General features: G+C 44.6%; 2 protein-coding genes across 5 annotated transcripts in view; one reads left to right on the plus strand and one right to left on the minus strand.

Annotated features, from left to right (window-relative positions):
* Fbxo36 (F-box protein 36) overlaps positions 1 to 2,906 on the plus strand; it is a 63,268-nt gene extending 60,362 nt beyond the window's left edge. For 2 of the 3 annotated variants that reach the window (XM_090354993.1, XM_090354995.1), the window contains exon 4: positions 2,553 to 2,906. In XM_090354993.1, the coding sequence (XP_090211119.1) occupies positions 2,553 to 2,741 (189 nt within the window). In that variant the 3' untranslated portion in view covers positions 2,742 to 2,906. The remainder of the gene's footprint in view (positions 1 to 2,552) is intronic. The other variant, XM_090354994.1, reaches the window with a different exon arrangement.
* Positions 2,907 to 11,398: 8,492 nt separating this feature from the next.
* Positions 11,399 to 22,881, minus strand: part of Slc16a14 (solute carrier family 16 member 14) — a 31,348-nt gene continuing 19,865 nt past the window's right edge. For both annotated transcript variants that reach the window (XM_090354992.1, XM_090354991.1), the window contains 2 exons: positions 17,972 to 18,934; positions 11,399 to 12,942 (listed from right to left, as the gene is read on the minus strand). In XM_090354992.1, the coding sequence (XP_090211118.1) occupies positions 12,791 to 12,942; positions 17,972 to 18,934 (1,115 nt within the window). In that variant the 3' untranslated portion in view covers positions 11,399 to 12,790. The remainder of the gene's footprint in view (positions 12,943 to 17,971; positions 18,935 to 22,881) is intronic.

Here is a 22,881-nt window from a genome sequence, read left to right on the forward strand (position 1 = left end):
TACCACTTGAGCCTCAGCACCACTTCCGGCTTTTTCTATATATGTGGTACCAAGGAATCGAACCTGGGTCTTCATGCATGCTAGGCAAGCACTTTAACCACTAGGCCAAACTCCAGCCCCTGAATTTTTTTTTATAATGTTTCCAGACAGAGATTGCTTGCTTTCACTCCTTCCTTTTTATCTCCATGTGTGGTCAGTAGGTCCACTCAGCTGTGTTAAAGCTATCTCAGCTTCTAATATGTCAAAACTAGATCTTGATTTTTTTCCCCATATATGGGCTGTTCACCTGCCTTTTTCTCCAAGTCTCATTATTCCCATCACCAGCATAAGTAATGCTGTTCAGGCCACAAAGCTCATCCTTAGCTCTCCTTTCCTGATTCTCCTAATGCAATCACTAACCAGGCGATCTTTCAAAGTCTACAGCCTGACCACTTTCCCCATCCTCACATGCTGCACACAATCCTTCTACTTGTAGTGGTCCTTTTTGTTATAGCAATACTGCATTTTGAGTGATGGGCCTTGCATTCTCATGCCACTCAAGCCACACCACCAGCTCCCCTTTGCCCACTATTTTGAGACAAGGTCTTCCTGTGTTTCTTGAACTGGCTTTGAATTCATGATTCTCCCAACACCCAGTCTACATTGGTTCTTTTTCTTTTTTTTTTTTTTGCCAGTCCTGGGCTTGAGCTCAGGGCCTGAGCACTGTCCTTGGACTTTCTCAAGGCTAAAGTTCTACCACTTGAGCCTCAGCACCACTTCCAGCTTTTTTCTATGTATGTGGTACCGAGGAATCGAACCCGGGTCTTCATGCATGCTAGGCAAGCACTTTAACCACTAGGCCAAACTCCCGGCCCCCTACATTAGCCTTTTTCTCTTTTTGTCACAATTTGTGTTTCTTTAAAGGTTTGGGTCTAAAATCCCTAACCTTCATCCTTCCCTCCCTCCACCCCCTCTGACTAGAGTACAATTGGATTCAGTATTGTGGGATCTAAGGTTTTTCTTTTTTATCAGACCTATTCACTTCTCCTAATATTTAAGTAGTAGCATTACCCCTAAAAAGGAATTTTAAGTAATAAAAACAAGATCAACCTGATTTTCATTCTGTCTATACAGTAGGCTCTCTCTGTTCCTCATAAACAGTGATAGAAGCCCTAATCCTTAATTAGCTGATCTTTCTTCCCTCTATTATTAATCTCTGAGTAGCCTCTTCTTGCTTATTTACCTATTCATGCCTGCATGTAAGGGAAGACAGCTCCCTGGGTGACTGGCACATCCTTACAGAGGAACTATCTTTGCACTAGGAATACAATGGAACTGTGAGCTACCTAATGTCCCCAACTTGGCCTGGCTCTCCCTCCACTTCTGGATTCTTACATGTGACAACCATATAATAGAAGAGGTGTAAGGGAAATGAGGCTGGTGATTCACTTCCTCCAATACACCAGGACGCCGGGTCCAGGACCCTGTCCGACTCTGAGGCCCCCGTGGAATCCTTCTAACAGCACCTGTCTTTATTACCTGGAGCTGCTGCAAGTGACACCAAATACCCTAGCACCTACGGATATCCCCATTCTTGCATACATTTACCTTATGAAGGTTGGAGGTAACAAACAGAATCAGTACTTTAAATAAGAGCTTTACCCCTGAGCTGCAGCCCCACCCCCAGCGGTCTCCATTTGATAGCAAAGGATGAACAAGAATCGCTAATGTGATTACTGTTGTCAACTAAAAAGTAATGTGGATAAATGGAAGCTGAATTTTAGCAGCTTAGAACATGGAAGGAGGCCCAAATCTTGTCTTGCAAAATCACCTAGGGCTAGAGAGGTCTCGAAAAGCCTTATCTTCATGGTCCTTGCAGAAAACGCCCCCCCACCCCCCCACCCCTGGTCCCAGAAAGCACTTCACTGAGCATCATTCCTGCATGACCATGCTTTTCCCTGTTCCTGGACAAGACAGAAGAATCCTTTGTTCTTCTCTAGTGCTTGGTGCCATGTCCCACACGTAGAGAACTTGGAGCAAAACTTGCAGATGGAATATTCTAGACCCAGGGTGTAGAATCTTCGCTGTAGTTTACCCTAGTAGCTCCTAGTGTGTGAAGCTGTCAACTGCGCAAGCCCAGGATTCAGAAAGAACTCAGTGTTGGAGCATTCACCTTGCACATGTAGGATGCTAGCTTTGATCCACAGCACTGCAGATATCAATCAAACAAAATTCACAATTGATATACAGTGGCTCAATTTAGCAGTGTCACCTCCCCAGCACTGTGGGGCCAGGGGATTGTTGTCAGCTTCTGTTGTGTGGGTGATAAATGCATGCTGGGTGACCATACTCCCTGCATCTGTCTCATCTCATGTCCTGAATGAAATTGCCTAGAGATGTGTGTATGTATTTGTGTTGGGAAAAAAAACTCCTGTGGCTGGCACTCCTGTCTTTCACTCAGGATCTTTCCCAGTGTCCATCCTGCAGGCGGCGGGAGCTTGCTGGCCACTCTGTTGAGTGACGTTTCCTGAAGCACGCATGCTCTAACCAGGTCTGGCCCTTTCCACCCGCAGCTGTGCATGTCGGACAAGCTGTGGGAGAAGATTGTCCGCTCAGCCTGTGACTCCATCACGCCTGACATGAGAGCCCTGGCCAAGGACCAGGGCTGGAGACACATATTCCTCACCAACAAACTCCAGCTCCACCCGCAGCTCGGTACAAGGAAACAGAGACGGGGAGGCCAAAGGGAGAAACACCATTAGGGACACGTTTTCCTACAGGCGGGGAGTTTGCTGATTCCAGAGTCACTCAGACAGCACAGAAGATTTGCACATGAACGCAGCAGAACCTGGCCACTCAGGGCCATGCTTGAACCACAAGAGTGTTCTACTATGTGTAAACAAGCAATAAAGGATTCTTAGCAGATTTTTATTACATGTTTTATCTAAGCATTGGGAGGGGGCACTGGGAAATTGCTGGGGTCCTGCCGGTAGGAGGCGCTGTAACTTCTGGCATTCATGCTTAATATATCTTCCCCAATGGAGACAGCTATTACTTTTGTAATAGGGATTTTTTTTTTTTTTTTTTTGGCAGTACTAGGGTTTAAACTCAGAGCTTGCTTGTGCCTGTTTGTTTGGTTTGCTCAACTGGTACTCTACCATTTGAGCTACATACATCTCCAATCCAGCTTTTTGCTGGTTAATTTGGAGTTGGAATCTCAAGGACTTTTCTGCCTTCATTGGCTTTAAAGTGAGATTGTCCAAGTCTCACTTTTTCTGAGTAGCTAGGATAAAAAGATATTTGGGGGCTTCGGTTCAGGGGATCTGTCCCTTAGCATTTTCCTTCAAGGATGGTGCACTACCATTGTGTGTGTATGTATGTGGCTAACTGGAGAAAAGATTATTGTGAGCTGGGCACAGTGGCTCATGCCTGTGATCCTAGCTACTCAGGAGGCTGAAGATCTGAGGATTGTGGTTCAAAGCCAGCTAAGACTTATCTCCAATTAACCACTAAAAAACCGGAAGTGGCGCTGTGGCTCAGGGGTTAGGGTGGTATCCTTGAGCTCAGGCCCAGGCCCAGAATTCAAGACCCAGGACCACCAAAAAAATAAATAAATAAAAAGACTCTCATGGACTTTCCAGCCTAGGATGGCTTTGAACCATGATCCTTAGATCTTATCCTCCTGAGTAGCTAGGATTACAGTCGTGAGCCCCCCAATGCCCAGCACAACAATATATTTGTTGTTGTTGCTGTTTTGTTCTGGTCCTGAGACTTGAAATCAGGGCGTGGCTGCTGTTCTTGAGCTTTTGTGCTAAAGGCTAGCCCTATGCCACTTTAACTACAGCTCCACTTGGTTTCTTGGAGATAAGTCTCATGGATTTTTCTACCCACACTAGTTTTGAAACATGATCCTCTGTTCTCAGCCTGCTGACTAACAAGGATTACAGGCATGAACCACTAGACAGTATGAGGACAAAAATTCTACCTCACTAGGAAGACTGTGTACAAATTCTTTCTCCCTGCCCTTCCATGATGATTAATCATCCCCAGATACTGAATCTGAAGCAGCAAATAAAGTAATGATTCCTTGAGGTCACAAGAGCAAAGCCCCTTTGTGCTTGCCCAGCAGCTTTGGTCTTTCTCCCACTCGAGACCTTCTGAAACATCTGACACCATGGGTCATTACCTTGTCCAACTTGGCTCAGGTGATCTTCTGATCTTTCAAGTAGCTGTGCCTGCTTTAGACTCTCTTAGAAAATGGGTGTTTTCTAAAACTTCTAGATCTAAAACTTCTAGATATTTACAGGAGTAAATATCAAACCAGATTTTATTTTATTATTTATTTTATAATTTTTATTGTGATTAATGGAAGGGTTACATTATCTTCACCAGATAGAAGGTGCATAACTTCACAAACATTGATACCCTTTCTCATGACATGGTACCAGATTTTATTTTTATGTGGGCAGAGGCTAACCCCAGGTCCTCACACATGTTATGCATGCACAGTGCCGCGGCTCACACCAGATTTTAATCTTTAATTTTAATCACCTTCTAAAATATACCAACCTGAGTTCCTGCCGTTAGCCTTCACTGCTTCTCATTGGAGGTCCAATTCAGGCCCGGGTTTCCAGTGACTCCTGTGTGGAGGGGTGCTGTGGGGTGCCGTGTGCTTCCTCATAGATGAGGCTTTCCATCCAGCTAGAGCAAAGCCTTAGTCGCTGACAGATCTAGGTCTTGTCCTGTACCCTGAAGAATGATAAGCTGGTGCAGGGTGGCCAGGCCCACCCTGTGCTGAGCAAGGCCTCCTTTTTCTCCTCCCTGGGTGTCCTCTTCACTCAAGGCCTGGTTGGCTGTGGTTTTATAGGTTAATACCAGGAGTATGCTAATCTGACCACTAGTTGTTATTCAGTAGGTATGAGCACAAATAAGGGCATTTTAAAACACTATGATACTACAGTGTAATGTGTATTGTTGTACTATACTACTTTACTATTTTGTCAGAATTTCAAACAGTGTCATGGACCTAACATTGCGTCTGTCAGCAGCAGCAGCAGGGGTGGAAAGGCTTTGCCACCTCTGCCACCTTGTTTGCCATGTGCTCCTAGCCTCTCATCCCTGCAGCAGCACAGGCTGCATGGACCTCACGCCGCCGCTTGAGAGCTTTCATATGGATGGATAAATCTGCTTGTTTATGATGGATGTAACATTTCATTCTGAAATGTCACAGCATTTTACGACCTTGTCCTTTCTCATCTTTTGGTCTGCTGTGTTTCTCCTGTTACCATTTACCATTGAAATGGTCAAAAATAAAATATCAAAGTTTTCTGATGGTTCAAATATTGTAAGGTCAATTGACTTATTACACTATTTTTATTTTGGGGGAATCAAAATCATGTATGAATGCTAGGCAAGTACTCTACATAGCTCCAGGGGCTATGCCCCTAGCCCAAAAATATTGACAACAGCAAATGTGAATAATTTGTAGACTGAAAAATATTATTTTGCATAGTGTCAACTTTCACTACTTTTTTTTTCCTGACAAGGTTGACATCTGACATGCATTAACCCCCTAACATAGAATCCAAAATGCTTATTTTTCTGAGTTGGCCCAAGAAGTTAGGCTGAAATTATTATTTTTGGAAGGGGCAGGGACCGACAGTACCCTAGATTTTACGTGTTTGGTGAGCTTCTTGAGACAGTGCTCACTGGTCCTCTAAAAACAATCTACAAACATGAAACAAGCACACTAGTTTTTATTCTGAGTTTTAATGTTGTTCATCTTCAGTTTGTACTAACAAAATACAGTGTAAGTAAAAAGCCAAGCTTTTCCATTCTGGCTATTTTTCTTTTCAAAAGATAGAGCTTGGGGGCTGGGAGTTTGGCCTAGTGGTAGAGTGCTTGCCTAGCATGCATGAAGACCCAGGTTCAATTCCTCAGTACCATATACATAGAAAAAAGCTGGAAGTGGTGCTGTGGCTCAAGTGATAGAGTGCTAGCTTTGAGAAAGCCCAAGGGCAGTGCTCAGGCCCTGAGTTCAAAGGCCCAGGACTGGCAAAAAAAAAAGATAGGGCTTACCATTTACTCAGGCTGGTTTCAAACTGCTGAACTTAAAAGGTTTTTCCTGGTAGCTTAAGAAATCTTCCAAATAGGGGCCGGGAGTTTGACCTAGTGGTTAAAGTGCTTGCCTAGCATGCATGAAGACCCGGGTTCGATTCCTCGGTACCACATACATAGAAAAAAGCCAGAAGTGGTGCTGAGGCTCAAGTGGTAGAGCCCTAGCCTTGAGAAAGTCCAAGGACAGTGCTCAGGCCCTGAGCTCAAACCCAGGACTGGCAAAAAAAAAAAAAAAAAAAAATCTTCCAAATAGCTGGGACTACAGATGTATGCCACTTTAGATGACTCCAGCCTTTCAACTCTGAAGAGTTGGTTTCAATAGTTGGGTGTAAAAAATATATCGGGCAGGGTCCGGGATATACCTAGTGGTAGAGTGCTTGCCTAGCATGCATGGAGCTCTGGGTTTGATTCCCTTGTACCACAATCACAGAAAAGGCTGGAAGTGGTGTTGCTTGGCTCCAGTGGTAGAGCTCTCGCCTTGAGCACAAAGAGGCTCGGGGACAGTGTCCAGATCCTGAGTCCAAGCCCCAGGACTAGCAATAAACAAGTCAAGTGGGAACTAAGTGCTACCACACTGCAGCAACACTCACCTTCAGTCACAGGCTTATCAACGTGATGAAGTCATTCTACAAAGTGAAGCACCTCAGCTTCACATCTCTTTCCCTTCTCCCCCTCCTCCTCTTCCTCCTTCCCCCCTCTTCTTCCAGTACTTAGTCTTAAACTCAGGGCCAAGGCATTGTCCTTTAGCTTTTTCACTCAAGGCCTGCTACTCTACTACTTGAGTCACAACTGCACTTCTGGATTTTTGGTGGTTACTTGGAAATAAAATTCTCATGGAATTTCCTACCCAGTCTTGCTTTGAACCTTCATCCTTAAATCCCGGCTTCTTAAGTAGCTAAGATTATAGGAGTGAGCCACCAGCACCCAGCTGTATTTTCTCTTGAAAAGCAAGTGTCCACATACTGGGGTGCAACTAGGAGCTTTTGGGGTTGGGAGCCACAGAGACTTCATTTCCTGCTGATCATGTTCTTGAAAACATGGTTTTCCCACCAGGGAAAGTTATTTTTAGTTGGAAAATTTGCTCTGCCTACTCAAAAATTCTTAGAGCCACAGATTTATGTTCATACTCTGAGTTGGAGTAACCTTAGAAATACTAAGAGCAGCTTCCATCTGTTGTCTGCCTGTGCCTAGAAAGCCACACATAGTAAGCATTTTAACATACTGCATTCTGTAAAGCAGTAGGAACTCAATACCTCATAGTCACTTAATGGCTTTTTGCTAGTTAACTGGAGATGGAGTCTTGCAGACTTTTCTTCCAGGTTGGCTTTGAACCACGATCCTCAGATCTGAGCCTTACAGGCATGAACCTCTGGTGGTCATGTTGAAAAATGTTTTTGAGTCTTTAGTGTTATCCGCTACAGTTTCACTTATTTCATAGTTTCCAACTAAAATTTAGCTTTGTTATTACAGCCACTCTTTGGTTGATATAACACTAGTTTACTTCTGTACACATGACAGGAGAAGTCAGGGACCCTGGCACCACCTGCCTGCCCTAGGCTCCAGTTCACATACTTTGATTGGAAAAGTGTAGGCAAGGTGAATGATTTAGATGAATTAAATCTGAAACACTGTGAACACTCTATAGGTAAATCACAGACCACAGTCCTATATGAAAGGAAATAATGTGAGGCAGGATGAACAGTTGAAATTGCTTGGAATGTTTTGCTCTTGAATATGTTGAGGGAATCTCCAGTTAGTACATATACAAATCACTTGAGCCAGCATGAATATGCATGTCTGTAATCCCAGCTCAGAAAGATCAAATTTGAGGGTAACCTGGTTTAGAGTGTAACTGTTTCTCAAAATAAACAAAAAAAAAAAAACTTGCCAGGTGCCAGTGGCTCACATTTAAAATATCCTAGCTGCTCAGGAAGCTGAGATTTGAGGATCACAATTCAAAGCCAGCCAGGGCAGAAAAGTCTTTGTGAGACTCAAAGTTAACCACTCAAAAACCAGCTCAAAGTGATAGCCTTGAATGAAAGAGCTCAGGGACAGTGCCCAGGCCTTGAGTTCAAGCCCTACAACCAGAAAAAAAAAAAAAATCAATTGCTAAACTTATTTAGAAGGCAGATTTGTCCTACATTCTATAAGATTCCATTTCTTTAAACAGGCCTAGGTAGCTACAATTAAAATAATTTTCAATGCAGTTTTTAAATTGACATTTTTATTTCTATAAATTAATTCTGATTTAATTAATTTTAAGTAAAATTGTATGCATAAAGATATAAACAAGAGCCACCTCATCCATCAATTTTTCTATAGAGCCAACCATCATTCATTTTCTTGTTATTTCTCAGGAATCTTCTATCATGTACAAACTTGTATTATTAATAACAGAAACTATCAGATGTGTATTAAATGTATTTTACCTGTTGCCAGTACTCATAGCTACAGATCTCACATATAAACCATGCCTTCAGTCCAGCTTTTTGCTCTTATTTGTGAGTGTGTGTGTGTGTGTGTGTGTGTGTGTGTGTGTGTGTGTGTATCTTGGTCCTGGGTCTTAAACACCCTGAGCTTTTGTGCTCAGGCTAGAACTCTACCACTTGACCACCACGTCACTTCTGGTGTTTTGGTAACTGGAGATAAGAGTCTTACCGACTTTTCTGCCTGGATTGGCTTAAAACCATAATCTCAGATTTCAGCCTCCTGAGCAGCTAGGATTACAGACATGAGCCATTGGTACCTGGCCTTATGCTTTCGTTTTTAGAATAATATATTAAAAACTATGTTCTGCTGGGCACAGTGGCTCACATCTGTAATCCTAACTTCTCAGGAGGCTGAGATCTGAGGATTGAGGTTCAAAGCCATCCTGGGCACTAAAGCCCCTGAGACTGTTATCTCCAATTAACCACTAGAAAAACAGAAGTGGCGCTGTGGCTCAAGGGGTAGGGCAGTAGCCTTGAGCTGAAGTGCTCAGAAACATTGCTTCAGGCCCAGAGTTCAAGCCCCATGACTGATAAAACAAAATAAAAAACAACAACAAAAAAAAACCAGCAAAAATCTAAACTATGTTCTAATGCCATATAGAATTAATCTTTTTCTTTTTTCAAAGTAATTTCATAAATCCCACAGTATGGAAGTTGGAGGTATGACTTAAGTGGTAGAGTGCTTGCCTAGTGATCAGAAGGTTCTGAGTTCAAACCCAGTACCACCAAGAAGAAAAGTTATCTGATTGCAGATAAAATAATTTATAATCACTACATTTAGTAGCTTTCCCTTTACAGTCCTTCTCCAAATATTTTTCCTATATAAAAACTCACTGACCACCTTTAAAGAGGACAAATTTTATTTAGTTATATTTAAATAAAAATCACTTGAGTCTAGGAAGAACCAACTCTAAAGCACATGATATAAATACACAACTAACCCTTTGGAAGTGTGTCCAGAGCCCTGTGGACAAGAACACAAACAGGAAACCTTTCCTGTGGTCCTTTATATTATTATCCTAACGGTGATACAAATACTACAAACAGTCTATCTTTATCCCATGGGGACCTCAAGTCCAAAGCCATTACTGCCACGAACACAGGAAGCCAGAAAAGTTGTACAAATGGGACACCTGTAACAAGGATGTAATTAAAGGTAGGTCACTAGATCAAAAGTTTAGAATGTCTGATGCATAATGAGAGGGGAACAGCCAAGCAAACTGGCTCGAGCACCTCAAAACATTTAACAATGAATGTGGTATAGTCAGATGAATAAGTGTAATGAAACAGACTGTTGACAAAACATCAGGGCATCATCCAACCATCATCATCATATGTATACACAGCATTGCTTTAGGGTTTAAGATTTGTCATGGGTTAAACCAGATGGGAGTATGGCATGTAGTTTTTCTTCTGTAATAATGCACAGGCAATTCTCAACATTTTTGGAGCTAATATCAAGTGTAGTGTGTGTGTGTGTGTGTGTGTGTGTGTGTGTGTGTGTGTGCCAGTACTAGAGCTTGAACTCAGGGCCTAGATGTTCACTGTCCAGTAGCTTTTCTGCTGAAGGCTTGGTGCTTTACCACTTGAGCCACAAGTGCACCTCTGGCTTTCAGTGATTAACTGGAGCTAAGAGGCTCACAGATTTGTCTACCTGGGATGGTTTTGAATAATGTTCCTTAGATTTCAGCCTCTTGAGCAGCTATGGTTACAGGTGAGAGCCACTAGTATCCAGCTCTAGTATATTTATGAGAAGTGCTTTCATCTCTGTTCTCATAGCTGCTGCTTATTGTTATTTGGGTTCTATTATTCCCACCCCCATTAGACTTTAGAGAGTATTAGAGAAGCTGCCAAAGAAAATTTGTTCATTGAATCCTTTTTTCAACATCCAGGTCAGACTTAGTACAGTTGAACTAAACTGCTGGCTGAAATAACACTTGTAGTCAGTCTAGGTTTGTGATTCTGATTGCTAGGAGTATTCCTGCTTCTGACTACCAGGATAACTGAGAATATGCTATAGTCATTTTAGATACATTTGGCCCATTAACACTGCCAGGATACTAAGAGATTTGTTTTGTGTGATAAGCACATTTGGAATATTGATTTCTTGTTTGCTGGTGCTGGGGATAGAGCCCAGGGCCTTGGCACATGCTTAGATTTACCACTCAGCTCTGCCCCGACCCCATAAATAGAAACTTGCCTAGCTTTAAGATGTGTATAAACAAGTAAGGCAGCCAGAAATTTCAAAATGCTTCTGGGAAGAATATTCTGCAGTCTGAAAAGTGTTTGGCTTAGAAAAATAGACTTCTCAGACAAAGACACGTATATATAGGTCACAGACATAGGAAATCAATGAAGAGAACTATTTTAAAGTCTTGCTGAGCTCAGGCAACTGACTGATCTATACAGCAGGAGATACTCGAGATGGGCCATGTGCCACCAGCACCCAAGTGTCAATTGCAGACACCCAGTCTGAAGGCCTCCCACTCACTGCCCTCACAGGTTGTCTGACAACTGGATTAGCAACACCCTTTAAAAAAAAAAACAGCCACCAGCTTCACATGTCATATGTAGCCAGCAGTGAGTTTTCTATTATACTCATGGGGCAGGAGAACTAATTTAAAGACACAGGCCAATGACATGACTAGAAGTACTTGAATTATAGCCCTTGATTCAATGGTTGTGGGTAAAATACAGGTGGGAAGGCTATGACCTATGTTACCTTTTTTTTGTGTGTGTGGGTCTTCGGTCTTGAACTCGGCCTGGACGCTGTCCCTGAACTCTCCAACTCAAGGCTACCACCCCACTTCCCGTTTTCTAGAGTTTAACTGCAGATTCGAGTCTCAGGTCCTTTTGTTCCAGGGTTAGTTTTAAACCTTGATCCTCAGATCTCAGCCTCCGGAGTAGCCAGGAATACAGGCATGAGCCACCGTGCCCAGCTTGATTCATGTTAACTTTTATGAAGTTGTGTGTGTGTGTGTGTGCATGTGTGACAGTATTGGGGATTGAACTCAGGGCCTCATGCTCTCGCTGAGATTTCTGTGTGCAAGACTGGCATTCTACCATTTGAGCCGTGCCTCCATTTCCAGTATTTTGATGGTTAATCATCTGTCAGGACTGGCTTCAAATCAAAACCCTCAGGTCTCAGCCTCATAAATGGCCAGGATTATAGATGTGAGCCACCAAAGCCCAGCTCATGAAAATTCTGCTTAAGACTGAATTTATCAGAGAATTTATCTTTTTATTATTATTATTATTATTATTATTATTATTATTTTGATTGTGGGGTTGAACTCAGAACTTGGGTGTCCCTGAGCACTTCGAGCCACAGCAAGAGTATCACAGACATTTTTGCCAGGGTTGACTTTGAATCATGATTCTCAGATCTCAGCCTCCTGAGTAGCTAGGATTTCAGGCATGAGCCACCGCGCCCAGCTGAAGTCATCTTTTACGACTGGATAATTGAAATACACGATAGCCAATGCTGTCTCTTAAGAGGAAGATTTATACCCCCTAGTTGCAGAATGCTTTCATAAAAAATTTAAACCATGAGGCTGGGAGTGTGGTTTAATTGTAGAGTGCTTGGCTAGCATGCATGAAGCCCTGGGTTCGATTCCTTGGTACCAAAAACACAAAAAAAAGCCATAAGTGGTGCTGTGGCTCAAGTGGTAGAGCTCTAACCTTGAAAAAACCCCAGGACAGTGCCCAGGCCCTGAGTTCAAGCCCCAGAACTGGAAATAAAAATATAAACCATGTTTCTTGAAGTGAAATGGATTGTCTTTAAAATTAAGGCCTGCCTTTGTTTTATGGAATATCAGTAACTCCCTGTAATAATTGACTTCAGAAACCCAGTTCTTCCTGTATTTTGTGGAAACATACAATTTAGTTCCTTTCACCTGTTGGGTCAGAAAGCTTCCATTCTCCATGTCTTTGTAGCTCCTAGCCTAGTCCCTGTAGAGGACGAGAGAGAATGTTCACAGGAGGGTATCGGTATCGGTTATGTAACAGGGTATAAACATGATCATCTCTAAAACTTACATGGTCCCTGATAGGTGGCCTGGCACTGCCACTTACAATGGCAGCCCGAACAGTGACCTTACAAGTGACCCTGCTCGATCCTACAAACCAACCCTGCATGGTCAGGCTCTTGATGAGGTAGGCAGGCATGCGGCTAATAAAATCAGAGAGGAAATGCAAATGGACTCTCACACACGTGCGTCGTCTATGTGTTTTCTTCTGGATTGTTCTATAATTCCAATACATGGTTGGATGAGTAAAAAGAGTATTCCTACCATGTAAAGCAAACCACATATATAGAAGGAAAAATCGTATTTTTGAGTGATGTCGTAGATCCACCCTACAAAACAAATGAAAATATAATCAGTGTAAATAGTTGCCCAAACTCCATAACATGAAGTAGTCATTTATTGCTACTCCATAGGTTTTTGCAAAGATTTCTTTTATTTTTTTTCTTTGTTGATTTATTCTTTAATTCTTTATGATGCTGAGGCTGGATCTCTGTGCTTTATGCTCTTGTTTGGCTTTTTCCACTTAAGACTGGTGCTCTACTATTGGAGCTACAGCTCTTTTGGCTTTTTGCTGGTTAATTGGCGATGAGTCTCTTAGACTTTGCTGCCCAGGCTGGCAGATCTCAGCCTCCTGAGTAGTTAGGATCATAGGTGTGAGCCGCTAGCACCTGGCAATACTTCATGTTTTTTTTTCTAAACAGGCATAAACAGGAAAACCTTTACAACTCAACTCACATACACACACACACACACACACACACACACACATATGTGTGTGTGTGTGTGTGTGTGTGTGTGTGTGTGTGTGTGTGTGTGTGTGTGTGAGAGAGAGAGTGAGTGTGTGAGTGTGTGAGTCCTGAGGCTTGAACTGAGGGCCAGGATGCTGTCCCTGAGCTTTTGGGCTCAAGTCTAGTGCTTTACCACTTCTGAACTTTATGGTGATTAATTAGGATAAGAGTCTCACAGACTTTCCTTCCCAGGCTAGTTTGGAACCCTGATCCTCAAATCTCAGCTTTCTTTCCTTCTTTGTTGCTAGGATGTAGGAATGAGACACCAGCACATGGACCTTAGAACTTTTTTTTTTTTTGTCAGTTGTGGGGCTTAAACTCTGGGCTTGGGCCTTGTCCCTCAGCTCTTCAGCTCAAGGCTACCACCTTACCCCTTGAGCCACAGCGCCACTTCTGGTTTTCTGATAGTTAATTGGAGATAAGATCTTAGGGACTTTAGTGCCTGGTCTGGCTTTGAACCTCAATCCTCAGATCTCAGCCTCCTGAGTAGCTAGGATTACAGGTGTGAGCCAATATACCTGGCTCCTTAGAACTTTTTAAAAGACATTTCCTGTATATATCAAAGAGGCTGGAAAAATACATTTGAATTTTATTCATTTTGAAGTATTTGAGCATAAATATCTGTTTTAGAAAGAGCTGAAATTTCCAAATTTGATAGTTACATTCACAGTTATAAAACTGTATTCATGAGTCCCCTGTAATAGTCCATACATTTGTACATTGTATAATGTTTAAATCAGATATATTTTTGTCCTTTCTGGTAAAATCTTTCAGGATCCTTTCTTGGCCCTTTCCCACATACAGCATCTCACTCCTATGGTCTTCCCACCCTGAAGTTACATACCAGAATTTACTGGTCCAACCTAGAACCTACTGATCAGCCTATTCCTGTTTAATGTTTGAAATCTTTTGCTGGATATCATAGCTCACAGTTATAACCCCACCTACTCAGGTTCAAGGCCAATTCAGGCAGAAGCAAGAGACATTTCTGAACAATAAACTAAAAGCAAACCGTTTAAGCGGTACAGTACTTGGATTATAAGTGCAAATCCCTTCACTACCCTCCCCTGCAAAATAAAATGCATTCTAAATGACCAGATATGGAACTATATACCAAGTTATTGCTTCTTCTCAAATAAAACTTCAACATTGGAATCCAACATATTCATACGCATCAGTTTTATATGCCAATAAGAAAGACCCTTGTCAATTCCATGTTTTCTTGGGACTTTATAAAATGCACTTCAATTCCAGAGGTATTAAAATGCGGGAAAAAATGTGTCTCAGGAAATATGACACACTTTTCTTTTACTTGAGTGACTAATTCTGAGTCAATCTCTTATTACAGTTCCCAGAGGGCCACATAAGAAAACTCATAGGACTAAGCTACATGCAAGAATCTCAATTAGGGCAAGATATACCTGCTAAAGACTAGGTGTAGGGGCTGGGAGTATAGCCTAGTGGTAGAGTGCTCACCTAGAACGCATAAAGCCCTGGGTTTGATTCTTCAGTACCACATACTCAGAAAAAACTGGAAAGGTACTGTGGCTCAAGTGACAGAGCACTAAGCCTTGAGCAAAAAGTGTTCAAGGACAGTGCCCAGACCTGGAGTTCAAGCCCAGGACTGACAGAAAACAAACAACAACAACAAAAAAAACCAAACTAGGTGTAATGGCTCATGCCTGTAATCCCAGCTACTCAAAAGGAGAGGTAAAGGGATCCAGGTTTGTTTCTGTACCAGCTTTAGATTCAAAATACAAAATACAAAATAAACAAACAAGAGTATAAGGTCCTGAGTTCAAAGACCCAGTACTGGCACACACACATGCACACATTAGTTTCTCATCAGTCCTTTGATCCCTGATAAAAGGTGACTCCAGGGGCCGGGAGTTTGGCCTAGTGGTTAAAGTGCTTGCCTAGCATGCATGAAGACCCGGGTTCGATTCCTCGGTACCACATACATAGAAAAAAGCCAGAAGTGGTGCTGAGGCTCAAGTGGTAGAGCTCTAGCCTTGAGAAAGTCCAAGGACAGTGCTCAGGCCCTGAGCTCAAGCCTAGGACTGGCAAAAAAAAAAAAAAAAAAAAAAAAGGTGACTCCATCATTCAACAGTTAAGGTCCTTGCTTTTTGTAGGACTGAGCCAGTGAGAGTCAAGAGGATCCTTCGAGCCACAAACGTTAAAGTAGCTTGACTATTAACGCTACTTCACACTGACTTGCAAATTGGACAGAATACCATGTGTCTGGCAAATCCCAGATGACTACATTTGGTGCAGACTCGTTGCTGCTCTTTCCTTTGAAGTGGTACTCAGCGCTCAGGGCTCTGTGATGGGAATTCTGGCCTCTCTTTCTGCTCTGGGCTCACCCAGCCACACAGGACATTTTCTGCAGCTTCAAAAGAATTTTTCACCTGCTGGTATTAGCTCATGCCTGTAATCCTAGCTACTGGGGAGACTGAGATCTGAGGCTCAGAATTTGAAGCTAGGGTAGGAAAGTCCATGAGACTCTGATCTTCAATTAACCACCAATAAAAATGAAATAAATCTTGTATCTTCCCCCTGAAAATATAAGCATTTGTGAAAACAGCATCACCTGCCTCAAGCTTTAAAATAGCTGTGTCAATTGTTCTTCTTGTTATTGTAGTTGCCATTCATAGGGCTTGAACTCAGGGCCTGGGCACTGTCCCTGAGCTTTTGTGCTCCAGGCTAGCACTCTACCATTTGAACCACAGCTTCACTTCCGACTTTTGGGTAGTTATTTGGATTTGAGACTCTCACAGACTTTCCCACCACAGCTGGCTTCAAACCAGGGTCATCAAATCTCAGCCTCCTGAGTAGCTAGAATTAAAAGCATGAGACCCTGGTACCTGGTACCACATGTGTTTTCTCTCCACTAAGATGGCAGGCGTTTCTGTCCAGCTGGTCTGAAACTGCAGTCCTCCTACATTCAGCCTCTCATAGATGTAGGGTGACAGGTGTACCCCCTGTGCCCAGCTATTGGTTGTGAGGGAGTCCCATGAACTTTTCTGCTCCCAATAGCTGGGATTATCATTGTGAACCATCCGGGTCCAGCTTGAGAAGTGGTAGTGTTTTTTTGTTTTTTGTTTTTGGCATGTATAAGTGTGCCCAGCGCCTGATAGGAAACACAAATCATTATTGATTAGGTATTTGATTTTATGCAGATGGAAGATCTGGTGGCTGAATTTTGCTAGACTATAAATTGGAAGCATGTAAAAAACCACGTGCTATTATTATATCTTTCAGAGAGAGGAACATGCCAAGCAGTATTATGGAGTAAATTAAATGAAGAAGTTCACGTTGCTAAATGGTATGATTGAACTGTATAGTCTTCTCCTAAATGGAAATATGTGATTGTCTGACATAGTACTGAAGGGCAGGATTTTTCAATGCCAAAAGAAATCTAAAATGGGGCCACATCTGCCTCTGAATGTGCTTATATAAAAAGGTAATATGAGCAGCAATTTTCTTTGCAGCATACCCAGCTGCGTAGTGGTTTGGAGCCCACCGTGAGCTGCTACCGAGAATGCAATTCAGTCACTCCCATTGCCAGTCACCCCGACTCCACAGGGCGTAAGTGCTGGGCTTGCATCTCATTTTGACATTAGCTGCTTGGCCTGGAGAGTTAATGAATTGAACATAATGCAGGCAGCCCACAATGCTGCTCCTCTCTCCTCAGTGCACAAATTCAGTGGAAGGAAAGAAGGCAGCAGCAGACACTGAAGGAAAAGGCCTTGTAGGGTGTCCACTAGTGAGTCTAAGAAGGACACCACTCCAGTTTTCAATTCCCCACAGTTCTAGCCAATCAGAGAAAAGTGGAATTCTGCTAGAACCAAACCTTTTCTTCCTTTCCTGCTAGAAGTGATGGTGTAGTGACTGGAGCCACATTAGTCACTTAGCAGGAGGGCGGAGAGGATTTCATAGACACACCTTACTTAGATCTAGGCCCTGGGCTCTATCTATAGGTTACATGACACAATGAACTCTCTAATCTACCATTATGAAGGTGCTGTAAGCAAAATCGTGTGTGTGTGTGTGTGTGTGTGTGTGTGTGTGTGTGTGTGTGTGGTGTGTATACTTGAACTCAGGGCCCGAATGCTGTCCTTTAGCTTTTTTTTTTTTTTGCCAGTCCTGGGCTTGAGCTCAGGGCCTGAGCACTGTCCTTGGACTTTCTCAAGGCTACAGCTCTACCACTTGAGCCTCAGCACCACTTCTGGCTTTTTTCTATGTATGTGGTACCGAGGAATCGAACCCGGGTCTTCATGCATGCTAGGCAAACACTTTAACCACTAGGCCAAACTCCCGGCCCCTGTCCTTCAGCTTTTTATCCCAAGGCTGGCACCCTACCATTTGAGTCTCCCAGACTCTGCTGCCTGGGCTGGCTTTGAACCTCCATCTTCACGTCTCATCCTCCCCCCCGAACAGCTAGGACGACAGGCGTGAGGGTGAGCACGGGCACCCTTCGGAGGCGCCCTTTGCATCTGAGCTTCGACTTCACAGACCACACCCTACCCAGCTCCCCAGAAGCTGCAGCCCGCCGGGGAGGGGCGCTTACCCGCGAACGGAGGACCCAGCAGGGCGGAGATGCCGTTGGCGCAGATGATGATGCCGTAGGCGTTGGCCAGGTGTCGGATGCCCACCAGGTCCTCCGTCACCACGGGCATGAGGGAGAAGTAGCCGCTGGAGAAGCCGATGAGGGCGCAGATGACGGCCAGGCCGGCGTAGGTGCGCAGCAGGGGCAGCAGGAAGATGCTGAGGCCCAGCGTGAGGTTGGCCAGGAGGAAGACGGTCCAGACGCGGACGCCGGGCAGGTCTGCCAGCACGCCCAGCACCACCTTCCCCGCGATGTGCACCACGGCGATGACGGAGGTGAGCGGGAAGGCGTCGTTCTGCGCCGACAGGCGGTACAGGTTCACAATTTCCGGGAGGTGGATGAAGGGGATGACGAAGCTGCTGTAGGCGAACAGCGCCCAGAGGACAAAGGCCACGAACACGCGGTTGGTGAAGAGCGAGGCGGCGCCGAAGTAGCCCGCGTGCCACTCGCGGCAGCCCCGGCGGACCCTCCGCGTGAGCCGGCTGGCGGCCTTGACTGCGCGCAGGGCGCACAGGTTGGGCCCGCGCCGCGCCGGGCCCGCGCGCTCCGGGGCCTGGAGGTCGCCGCGGGGCGCCTCGTCGTCGCGGGCCCCGCCTTCCTCCTCCTCGGCTCGGCCCGCCGGCCCTCCGGGTTTCTCCGGCTCCAGGGGGCGCGCGGGGAGCACCTGCGGCTCCGGGTCCTTCCCCACGGGCGGGGGCCGCATGAGCGCCCCGCACACGCACAAGTTCAAGGACACGGCGCCCTGGATGAACATGGCGTTGCGCCAGCCGTACTCGGAGCACAGGTACTTGAGCAAGGCGGTCATCAGGAAGGCGCCGAAGCCCGTCCCCGTGGTGCTGAGGCCCTGGGCGAGCGCGCGTCGCTTCTGGAAATACCTCCCCACCATGACCACGGCGGGCAGGTAGGCCATCCCGCTGCCGAGGCCTGCGGGGAGAGGGGGGCAGAGCACAGGCACAGGCCGCCGTGAGTGAGCACCGCAGAAGCCGCAGGGAACCTCACCTGCTGCCACGCCCGCCCGTCCTCCGCTCAAGGATCTCAGAAGGCTGAGATGCGAGGCGCGGGGTTCGAAGCCAGCCCAGCAGGAATGTCCCCGTGAGACTCCTGCCTCCAGTGACCCTCTCAAGTGCCAGAAGTGGCGCTGTGGCTCGAGTGGCAGAGTGCTAGCTTTGATTCAAAGAAGCTCAGGGACAGGGCCCGAGCCTGGAGTTAAAGCTCCAAGGCTGGCAAAAGAAAAAGAGGCGTGGGGGGGAAAGCTGGTGTTTTGCTCACAGCTGTGGAGGCGGCAGTCCAAGGTTGACCCTGTTCTGAAGTGATGGGAAAGTGGCCGAATCAAAACCCGCTCCCCTTCTGGATGCCAGAACGCAGAGAAAATAAAGAACAGCACCCCAACCTCTTCTAAGACAGGCCCAATGACCTAACTTCCTTCCAAAAGGCCTCACATCCTAACAGTCCTCCGCCCCCAGGATCCTTCCACACATGGAAACCAAAGATCACCTTTTCTTCTATTAGCGTTCACTTACACTTTTTCTTTCTAACAAGGGAATAGCAAGGAGGACAAGAAGCTCTTAGAAGCCCGAGAAAGAGCCTCTGCTATTTCTGGCCTATTGTTTTCTTTGGGAGAAGATTTCCTTCAATGACCGCACACACAACAGCTCTCTTCCAAGAGAACACACTGACCCCAAGTCTCCTGGAGTGCTTAGTGGTCTTTTAAAAGAAAGAACAGGCCAGTGCTGATGTAAGAATTGTGGTTCGGAGCTAGCCCAGGCAGCACAATCTATGAGACTCTTATCTAATAAACCACCAAAAAGCTGCAAGTGGGTTCAAGTGGTAGAGCACTAGCTTTGAGCAAAAGAAGCTCAGAGACAGCTCCAGGGCTTTGAGTTCAGCCCCAGGTCTGACACTCTCTCTCTCTCTCCCTCTCTCTCTCTCTCTCTCTCTCACACACACACAAGCCACATCTGTGACGGTCCCTGTTGCTATAGGCAACACAAAGCACTATGTATCAGGAAAGTATGCACAGAGTATGATTTGCATAAGATTGAGGAATGAGCCAATTTGGTCAGCAACAAGTTGAAAGACTAAAAGGAATTATAACCATAAATTATAAGTAGCTATTAGATATCAAGCCCACATAATATTTGTACCTCTGATTTTCAATCCCAACTTTGGAAAACAGGAACAGTCCACTACTCACACTAACAAACACAAAATGCTGGTGGGAAAAGGTATGTGTGTATGTGTGCACGTGTGCATGTATGTGCTGGGTACCAGCAGACAGCGAAAATTACTGTACTTTGCACCCAGTTTTGCCCAGAACTTACAAGTACTATAAACACAAAGAAATGCAAAATGAGACAAAAGACTAAAACAATAAAAAGTAAAATACAAGGGGGAGGGAAAGGAGGACAAAAACATGGGAAGGGGTATCAAGGTTCAAGAAGTAATGCACTCACTACCTGATGAATATAACTGTAACCCCTCCATACATTACCCCAACAATAAAATACAAAAAAATAAACATACATAATAAAATACATAAAACAAATTGCTGGTCAAGCAGGTGTGTGCTTATCTTTCAGGTACAGAAAGAGAAACCACAAGCCTCACATCAGAAGCCCAGTGGACTCCACTTTTTCCTAAAGCTCCAGATCCCCCAGACTTTGACCAGTGTCTCTGTCCAGAGCAGAACCTCCCTTGTTCAGCACGAATTAAAAGGTTTGGGGTTGGGCTGGGAGTTTGGCCTAGTGGTAGAGTGCTGGTCTAGCATGCAGAAAGACCAGGGTTCAATTCCTTGGTACCACATACGTAGAAAAAAGCTGGAAGTGGTGCTGAGGCTCAAGTGGTAGAGCTCTAGCCTTGAGAAAGTCCAAGGACAGGGCTCAGGCCCTGAGCTCAAGCCCAGGACTGGCAAAAAAAAAAAAAGGTTTGGGGTTATCTGAGTATGGGAGGAGACAGAGCAGTTGCCATCCACAGAACAATGGCACCCACCCTCAGTGCCCACCACACGGCCACATGCCATGCCTGGTGTCATTTCACACTGACCTCCCCCAGCAGCTGCCGCCACAGATTGAGCGTCAGTCCAAGGTTCTCACACAGGCCCCAAGATACACTGGTGCCTTATTTACCTTGGAGCTGAGGTGTTGACAGAAACAGCCAGTGATATTCTGGTTTAGGTGGTTGAATGGATACCTGTGTTTGCAGAACAAGCTTTTAAGTGGGTCGCAGCAGGTGGTAGTAAGTCACAAAGCTTTCTGCCAAGTCCCAGTAGGGAGCATTAGGGGGGAAAGGAGAACGAAAATGACTGGTAGCTGAGCATGGTGGGATATACCTGTAATCCCAGCCTTTGTGAGGAAGACAAAGGAAGATTGAGAGCTCAAATCAGCCTGGCTACCTAGTGAGACGCTGACTTTGAACCAAATTCTCTATCAATCGTTCTGTTATTATCATTACTATTATGACTATTGAGTTGTATAAAGAGGTTGCAATTCCATAGTCAGGTTATGAGTACCAAGCAATGCACCCTTTCCATTGTTCTCTCCTATTTGAGCTTTTGGATTTTTATGTCCACAAAGGCAGAACTCTCCCAATAAGCAAAGTGACAGAGAAGAGAGCTCCCCTTGGATAAGTCATTATGCTGACAGATGGCTGGTCTTCCAAAGACCTGGAATATTTGCATGCTATCTGAGAAAATTATAAAATTTGAAGTCAAAATACAAACATTACACAACCTTTACTAAATGATTACAGATTAAAAAGCTTAAATTGATGAAGGAAGGTCCTCTTAGAACAGAAAATTCTATAACTAATACAAAATATTGGCGATACCAGGCACTGACAGTAATGCTGATTTTAGCAATACAAAGTGATTAAGAAAGAGCCCATTCTGAGCAGCTGTCTTCATGTTCCCACTTGGCTATATAGGCTGTCAGTGAATGTACTTTGTCTTTTGTTTATTTATTATTTATTTTTGTGGTGCTGGAGATTGGATTCAGGGTCTCATACATGTGAGACTTAGGGCAAGGGCAAGTGCTCTACCCCTAAGTTACACATCCTGCCCTATTTATAGTGGGTTTTGTTTGTTTTGTTTTGTTTTTGGCCAGTGCTGGGGCTTGAACTCAGGGCCTGGGCACTGTCCTTAAACTTTCTCAAAGCTAATGCTCTACCAGTTGAGCCACAGTACCACTTCTGGCTTTTTCTTTCTTTTTGTTTTTGTTTGTTTTCTTTCTTCTTTTTTTTTTTTTTTTTTTTGCCAGTCCTGGGGACTGAACTCAGGGCCTGAGTACTGTCCTTGGGCTTTTTCTCAAGGCTAGTGCTTGAGCCACAGCACCTCTTGCGGCTTTTCTATGTATATGGTACCAAGGAATCGAATCTGGGTCTTTGCCCATGCTAGGCAAGCACTCTACCACTAAGCCAAACTTGCAGCCCTATTTAATGTTCTTGATATCATAAAGGTAACGAGTTAATATATATTTAGCTAGGTACCAGCATCTCACACCTGTAATCCTAGCTTCTCAGGAGGCTAAGACTTGAGGATTTCATTTCAAAGCTAGCTCAGGCAGGAAAGTCCATGAAACTCTTATCTCCAGTGTGCTACCAGAAAACCAGAAGTAGAGCTGTCTCAAAGTGGTAAAGCAGTACCCTTGAGCAAAAGAGCTCAAGGACAGCACCCAGGCCTGACTCCCTCTCCACCCAAGAAAAAAGAGAGGAAGGAGCCAGCATACTCATATCCTCTTCCATTGCAGGCCTCAGTGACCCAACTTCCTCCTGCTTGACCTCACTTCGTAAAGGGTTTACTCCCACATTAGCCAACCTTTTACAGATCTAAGACACATCCTGCTTTATCACTTATATTCCAGAGAGGCCCATCCAGA

This window comes from Megascapheus bottae, chromosome 21, assembly GCF_031878675.1.
Source record: "Megascapheus bottae isolate mThoBot1 chromosome 21, mThoBot2.hap1, whole genome shotgun sequence".
NCBI classification, from domain to species: Eukaryota; Metazoa; Chordata; class Mammalia; order Rodentia; family Geomyidae; genus Megascapheus; species Megascapheus bottae.